This window comes from Anopheles cruzii, chromosome X (genome assembly GCF_943734635.1).
Source record: "Anopheles cruzii chromosome X, idAnoCruzAS_RS32_06, whole genome shotgun sequence".
Taxonomy (NCBI): Eukaryota; Metazoa; Arthropoda; class Insecta; order Diptera; family Culicidae; genus Anopheles; species Anopheles cruzii.
This window is the reverse complement of record NC_069143.1, coordinates 8,619,016-8,627,167: the sequence shown is the minus strand read 5'-3', so window position 1 is coordinate 8,627,167 and position 8,152 is coordinate 8,619,016. Positions and strand designations below refer to the sequence as shown.

At 42.6% G+C, this 8,152-nt stretch overlaps 1 protein-coding gene across 1 annotated transcript; it reads left to right on the top strand.

Annotated features, from left to right (window-relative positions):
- Positions 1–1,570: 1,570 nt before the first annotated feature.
- On the top strand, positions 1,571–6,700 carry LOC128270901 (cell division cycle and apoptosis regulator protein 1-like). The gene is made up of 6 exons (XM_053008362.1): positions 1,571–1,593; positions 1,954–2,077; positions 2,187–3,701; positions 3,782–4,017; positions 5,669–5,784; positions 5,875–6,700. The coding sequence occupies exons 1-6, from the start codon at positions 1,591–1,593 to the stop codon at positions 6,113–6,115; spliced, it is 2,235 nt and encodes a 744-aa protein (XP_052864322.1). The 5' UTR covers positions 1,571–1,590; the 3' UTR covers positions 6,116–6,700.
- Positions 6,701–8,152: the final 1,452 nt, after the last annotated feature.

The following is an 8,152-nucleotide window of genomic DNA, read 5'->3' as shown; positions in this document are numbered from 1 at the left end:
AACCGTGCTGATCCGGACGGCGATACGCACTTGTAAAGCAATGACAGGAATTGATCTTTCAATGTGCACCCACTGGTAGGTATTGTTTACGGTGAAATTTACAATAAGAAAACATAAACATGCTACAGAGAGATTATTTATGTAAACCTAAACCAAACACAGAAATCACTTTGTCCGTTTGCACGGTTTTAAATTCTTTGTGCACTACGAAAAAAAAACATGGAGCCGCCCTCCCACCTGTTGCACATTATTCGGTCGTCGTTTGGTTGAATTGAGTATATTCCAACGTTAGTCAGGGGATGTCAATAAGTGGGATGATACGTTATTTCATACCATTTCAGTTTCTTTCACTTGCATACCGTCATCTTATGTATACAGGTTCTTTAAGCTAATGATCAACGCGCAGTAGAGCTCGAAAGAAACTTTTATTGGGCATCGTGTATTTGAAGATCGAATTAATCATTCGTGTTTAATATTTCTATGAAAGTTCTGACTGGATTTTAAATTCTTCCTGGCATTACAGGGCACTGGAATCTGCAGTGTTTTCACAAGCATAACGATATAGTTTTATTCAGTAGATTTTTTCGAAGTATGATTTCCTTCGGTTAGTTATAATCTAAAGACAGTTGGCAAAAAACCCACCTGCACCGTCGTATCACCGTTAGGATAAAAATCGTATAGACTCGGGCGCAAATTAATTTTTCATTTTTCTGCCCCCGCCGCCGTGTCGGATAGTTTGATTGTTCGATTATTTTTTTCATTTTTGTCATGACCGTTGGGCGTGTTCCCAGATGACAGACAATTCCTATTGCGTTGTTACGTAGGCGTTGCTATGCTCTCGGTAAAAGTCCCGTATCAAAGATAATAAGGTGAAAGAATCATCGTAGCGCCTCAAATTAATCAAATGCACTATTCTTCTTTTAACATTCTCAATCTGAACTTAAACAATGCTGTATACAACACAGGTACCGTTTCGTGGAGCTCTATTACCGTCGTTCCGAAACCCAGCACAAGGGTCGTTTGATTCCACCACGTGTAGAAACGGTGGTCATATTTCTGCCCGATGTGCGCTCCTGCCAGCCAACCCTCTTGGAGTGGGAGCAAACCCGGCTTTGCTACAAAGCTAGCTTGGCCCGCGTTATTAACAGTAGCAGCTCTATTGACAGCGGCGCCGAGGAAGCGAACCAGGGTGTTGCTAAACGTAAAACTCAGGATGATGCAGCAGCCACGCCCCTGCAGGGTAAACAACCTGCATCTTCAGAAGCAACATCGTCTTCACCGTCGTCGACATTGTCATCTGCAGAAACAATAGCAATAGTAGCACCATTGGCCGTAGCCGTAGATCAGAATTCAACGGGTGACACCGACGAAGCGGATGCAACGGCTGCGATTGTTACTTCCTCAACAGCAGAAGCAGCAATTCCATCAGAACCAGCAGCAGAGCTAACAACAGAAGCAGCCACCGCACCACCATTGTTGAGCGTTGTGTATCCGGCAACATCACAGACTGCAGCATCGACGGTGACAGAAACAGAGCAAGCAGGGAAGCAGCAGTTCGGCGCCACCAACACCTCATTAGCATCTTCGATAATGGTAACGCGAATGCTGCTGCGATCGAAGCTGCTACGATGACTCCATGCGCTAGTTAGAACTTTGACCAAAACTCAAATCAAAACGAATCTTTACACAATCTCAGAAACCTTTCTTTTTCGCCGTCAGTAAACAGTCGGCTACATCCTGTGGTAATGCAGATGCAGCTTAGTTTTACTGTACGGAAGCTTTCAACTGTTTTTTTCTCAGATTTGCGATGGAAAGTGCGGTTGCTATATGCATTAAGAAAAATGTCACAGTTCGAACAATTTCTGTCGATGATTTACAATCGTGGATGATGATGGCATTATCGAAGACTAATATATTGATTTTGTTTGAATATTATTTTGTGTCCGTTTATAGGAAGTCTCGGAACTTGGAAAAACACTGAGCGCAGAAACGGAGACGACTGATCTTATGGAATATAAAAAGATGAAGGTTGCTGAACTAAAGGCCGAGTTGGCTGTTCGTAATCTGCCCACCGACGGTACGTTACTGAAATTCTATTTTTGAGTATAAATTACTTGTACAACATTTAACGGTGTGATTTTCGTTTCATACTTGTGTAATTGGTGTGCAATCATTTTCCTTTCTAGGGATTAAAGCTGTGCTCCTGTCCCGCCTGTCCGCGGTAATCATTAAGGAGCAGCAGCAGAAGCAGCTACAGCAACAGCAGCAGCAGCAGCAGCAGCAGCAGCAGCAGCAGGAACAACAGGAGCAGGAACAGCAGAAGGAACAGCAGCAGGAACAGCAGCAGGAGCAGCAGCAGCAGGAACAACAGCAGCAGGAGCAGCAGCCGGAACAGCAGCAGCAAGAACAGCAGCAGAAGCAGCAGGACCAACATGCAATGGAAACTGATAATTTGGAAGATGATGTTGAACATCCTATGACCCTGCCTGATGAAGAGATTCTCGTCACAGCCGAGGAGGCAGCGGCGGTAATCAAAGAACTAGAAGCATCGCCAGAAATTAAGCAACCCTCGTGCGAACCAGCAATTACCACTGAAAACGCAATTAGTCAAGCCGTTGACAATGACGTATCAATGGAAGTTGATGCTGACGATGCCGCGTCAATAATGGCAAGTACTAAAGTAAAATCGGAAAGCAAACCTACGATTCAAAAGGTTAAGCTTAGTGAGAAAGAGCGCCAGCTGTTGGACAAACGGTACGTATTGCCGGAGAAACCACACATTATTGTACATCCGTCGCGTGTTGCTAAGTCGGGAAAGTTTGACTGCTCAGTTATTTCCCTATCGGTGTTGCTTGACTATCGTCCGGAAGATACGAAGGAGTACTCCTTCGAAGTATCACTGTTCGCCGAGCTATTTAATGACATGCTGGCTCGCGATTTTGGCTTCAAAATCTACAAAGAGTTGTGTTTGCTGCCTGCTGTGAAAAAAGAAGGCGATAAGAAGGACGCCACTGCTGATGTGATTTCAAAAAGTGTTCCCGAAAGTGGCAAATCAAACGGAGACGATCAAAAAACAACATCTGGAGATAAGGGTGACGATGGTAAGCGGGTTGGTGATACGGAAGAGCGTGATACACGTAAGCGTTCAACGCGCCATCCTGCTGAAAGTGACGAGGATCGTCTTGCAAAAGAGAAAGGTGTCAAACCGCACATCAACACGGATCTTCAGCTCTCGTTTCTCTATTTTGACGTTACGCATTGCGGTTACATTTTTGAAAAGGATTTAGAGGACATCATCTACACACTTGGCCTCAATCTCTCCCGCTCGCAAATACGCAAAATAGTGGCCAAAGCGACCGTTCGCGATACATTGCACTACCGTAAATTGACGGAACGCCTGCCAACCGATCCAACGGTAGAGACGCTGGAAGAGACAGAATCCGAACAAAAAAAGCTGCAAGATAATGAAGGCACTGGTAGTGATGTCGCGCATGTAGGCATTGAAGATGGTGCTGGAAAAGCAGTATCGGACAAGATCGTGACCGAAATTACTCGTGGTAATACGGACTACAAAATGCAACTTAAACAAAGTCTGGATCGTATAGTAAATGAGCCGGAGAGAGAGAAACAACATAATTCCGGCAGTAATTCAAAGGAATTAGATACAGGAAAGAGCGAAGAAGCATCTTCAATGCAAAACGGTAATATATTAAAGAAAAATAAGGTTCATTTCGGGTGACGTTTTGTATTTTATTCTTTTTTGTTTCGTTTTTTCATGAAGGCTTTGTCGAATACAACGGTTCCATCATTGATGTAGCGAAGCTGTTGGAACAACTGAAGCGCGCTGAGGCAGCACGGGATACTACAGAGAAATTGTTCCAGATTTCGGAGATTCAGAACGCCGAGTTGACGTCTAGCAACAACCATGCCAACAGCAAAGTAAGAGAATTGGTCGCCGAAACGAAAAACTTGACAAGAAAGTTGATGGATATTGAGCAAACTGTGCGCGACATTTCGGTAAGTTTGGACACAATTCAATCCCATTCAGCTGTCAATCAGTAACTGGTAAAGCGGTGGAACTTTATTGCGCCCAAAGTTGATTTATTTGAATAGATTCAATCATTCGCCAAATTCATCAAAAAATTCCAAAAGATCTGCAAAACACGAATTTTGCAAGCGTTGGGTGTGGAAGCGTCACAATGCTTTGATATAATCGAGCCACCTCCACGCTTTTACCTGAGCGCAAAGTTCCTTTTTTTCAAATCAAAGCAAATCAACACGCAAATCAATGTTTTATCAAACATTGATCCATCCAAACCAACACGCAAATCAACACGCAATGTTTTATCAAATAATAGCCAACTCTGCAAGTTTCGTTCTGCCAAGACATGATTTTTTGAAAATAAAAGCAACCGTTCATTATTCCTCCGTTCCTCCAATTACTATTCTTTTATCGAACATTTGTGATCGAATTTATTGCATCTCTTAAGTATACGTGGTCATTGGTTTCGAGTTATGCTTTAATCCCTACCAGCTATTAAATATCGAACAGCTCACCTCACCAACAGCTAATTATAGTTTCACAGACATCTCGGTTTATGAACATCATTGCATTTGCATCATTGCCACACTCCCTTGTTGAAGTACATCTTTACCACAATAATGTCAATTTCGAGCATCACTTTCCCAGCTTCTGTCATAATTTTTCTCAGTGTCTCCAAGCAAAGAAATACGAAAAGTATATGTTCCGGCGTTTGATCGAAAATTTACATTTCGAGTCGGCTGTTGAGTGCGAACGATAGATTAAAACCGGACAAGGAGGGTTTCGTCAGTTTTGGCCAGAATCCAATTCTCAGATGCGTATGTACTGGGATTGTAAGGTGCTGAGTGTCCTTACGAAACTCCATCATCCGCTCCATCATCCGCATCGCATGGTGAAAATCAGATCATTGGTAGATTTTTCTCTTCAGAATCTTCCCTAATAGTTAAGACCGGCAGACCGAGGGAGATAATCTTGTAAGCAGTATGCAGCTCCGTTATTTATTTATTTTATCAAAGGGCTGGGATCGTCGCGACAGCATCTCCGGTACCTGGAAGTTATTTTGATAATCTGCTTTGTTAAGTGATCTCGTGGGTCCTTTTAGCATTCTGTTTACCTCAAGCCCACGGAATCTTACATCTTCAATCGCTTTGTTTTATACTCCATTACGCTGTTTCGTGACCTGTGTATCATTTCATTGTACGCAATGCTCTTTCGTTCCGTCACATCTACACTTAACTTCGTCGAAGTAGGCAGATCAGATCTTTTTACGACGACCAGGCGACATTTCTTGGCCATAGTGCTTAACATTTGTTCTTAGAGTGCTCCATATCTGGTTCGTTTTTATTTTTTCGTTTACTAGTTGCAGCTTGCAGCTGCAGCAGTTTTCAACAATTCTACAGAATAACCTAACAAATATTAAAACCATAACCCAAATGCATTGATGCAAACAAACTCTTTCATAAAACCTATACCAAGAAATCAAAATGAAGCAATACAGCAATAAAATTCATGAAGCTCATAGCCATAAAACTCATGAAAGGAGCCGTAAGAACCTTTTTTTTCTTGAAATTTCTCTGATGACAACAATCGGTCACGATTGTTTTTTTTCCTTTTTGTTCAAACTAGAAAAAGAATACCGAATACTATGCAATTTTGAACACTGTTTACGACCGTGTGGGTGCCGTTGTACACAAACGTGATCGTAAACGATCCACTTCGACCGTATCATCCAAGCGAGAAAGGTATGTGTAAAGTCTTGTCGAACGACTATCGGCTACAAAACTTACAAGCGTGCCTTTGCTTTTGTTTTTAACTATGTTTCGGTAATCCAGCTCCAAGGAAAAATCATCATCTACAGTGTCATCCCGCTACAAGGAGAAAGAATCTTTGCCAGAAATAAAGAAGGAGGGAGAGAAAGATAAAGAGAAAAATAAGGTCAAAGAGGCGAGCGGCGGAATAGTTGACGAGCCCCGCAAGGAGACTACCGAAGACACGAAATTGGACACAACTGACCCGACCGTACCGCAGTCATCTGGCAATACAAGCACCGTAGCAAATAAGAAACAAGAATGAGCTATCTTCGAGCTACGGCGCAATGATAGGTTTTAGTTAATTCTGCGCAAAACATTCAATTTTATAGATAGGTTTAAGTTAAGAGCACAATTGCGCCGCGCTTTGTTTTTCATTTTATTCACATTCACAAACTAATCCTGTATTTTGGCAAAGGCAGTTAACGTTTCTTGTGTTGTAGAAGCGCATTGCGACCAACAGCAGGTTCCGATTAATAATTACTGATTTAAATTACTGTACTGTTAGTGTACTCGAATAGAGGAGCGGTTCCCAACCACTAGCTTCTATGGAGCAGAGCAGATACGCACGGAGAGCGGATCGGAACGGAGCAGATGCGCACGGAACTTTCTAACAGCATTCACCATTTAATTAATCTCAGTATTTGCAACATCGCGCATAACAAGGCATGCTTACTGCTAGCCTTAGGAGATATTTTTTTCATTTTGATTTAACGTTTACTTGCATGATTTTTTAAGCTACGTGAATGTACTGCTACGACTGTTCTGCGAACCTATTGTACAATAAACAAAATACCTTTTTTAATTTTTCTAATTGTAAATACCAAAATCGAAAGCAAAATAAAATAAAATGTACTTATGCACACCTTCTGAATGATGCGCCCAACAATCGATTGCACAACCGCAAATTATCTCACAAATGGATTTCTCAAAACATTCTAGTGAGATTTGATGACCAGTTTTTGATGTATAACTATGCACCCTTTGCTATACTGTTGCACAGCGCAAGCGCAAACACATAAAATTTCTGATCAAATTGTGCTAATGGGCTTCTCTAACTTTTGTGCGGATAATTGATCTCTACTGATGAACTCATGTGTTGAATGTCCCAACTGACTAATTATGTTCATCCTATATAATTTGCAATTATTTATATAAAAAAAGTAATTATTAGTTTTTTTCCATATGCCTCTCATTCTCCTGTAATCTTTTGACCGTTTGTAGGATAGGCTGAGGAATACTATCAGCACTTATCAGGCTTAACACCGTGCAATTAGCTCTATTTTCCGATGTCGTGGTTTTATTGTTACGAGTGTTACGTTATTGTTTTTGCCGTTTTGGTGGATATTTTGTTATTGCATATTGATTAGCAAGTTATGAAATGCACCTTCTATAACGTGTGGTTCGGTGAATTTATCAATTGAAGAAAATTTATTATGAAGAAAGTCGCAGCTTGATTCTAGTAAATCGCCGTTTGCATTGGTTACTTTACTTTATTCGGCATCACAACCGCCGAGCGGTCTGCCATAGGATATCTTTCCACCGCTCGCGATTGTCCACCTTCGTCCACCATTCTGTTATCTCGGTCGCTCTAGTCGGTCTACGAATACTTTGCGGGCTAGTTCAGCGTCCGTCATTCTCATGCCATGACCAGCCCCCCTGGAGCCTGGCGAGGCGCATACGCTGCACGACAGGGTGCAGGGTCGCAACATACGAGAGTCAACGTCGGCGGCGGAGTGGTTTGGTAGTCCAGCTGGTCCAGAGCAACTAATGGCGCCTAGACAGTAAGGGGATTGAACGCTGCATCGGACGGAGGAGGCGACAATAACAACAGCCACCGGCAGCGGGGGTGACGACGATGACCCTGAGCCGAGGGAGCGCCTGCGCACCATCAGCTGGTGGCAGGAGAAATGGACCGCCGAAGGACAGCGACCGAACGCCAGTCGAGGCCGCCAGTTTCACGATTAGCTCATTTGACAGCGAGGATGTCATAGTTCTCTATCGCTGCACTTCTTAATTCAGGAGCACTTCTCCTTTCAATCGCCGGACCGAGCAGCAAAAAGGTTGAAAGACTTAAGATTTGTGACCAGGAACTTGCGGTTAACGACAGAGTGGGGCGGAGTCAGTGGTTAGTATTAAACTGACTGTAAATGATAGATACATAAATGAAACGGTTGGCTAATAGATAAAAGGGGTTGCCATTTGAAAAATAACATTCGCCAAGTAATGACCGCCCGAAATGTGCCCGAAAAAAAGTAACTGAAAAAAATTTACTGAAAATTACAAAACCCGTTGAATATGG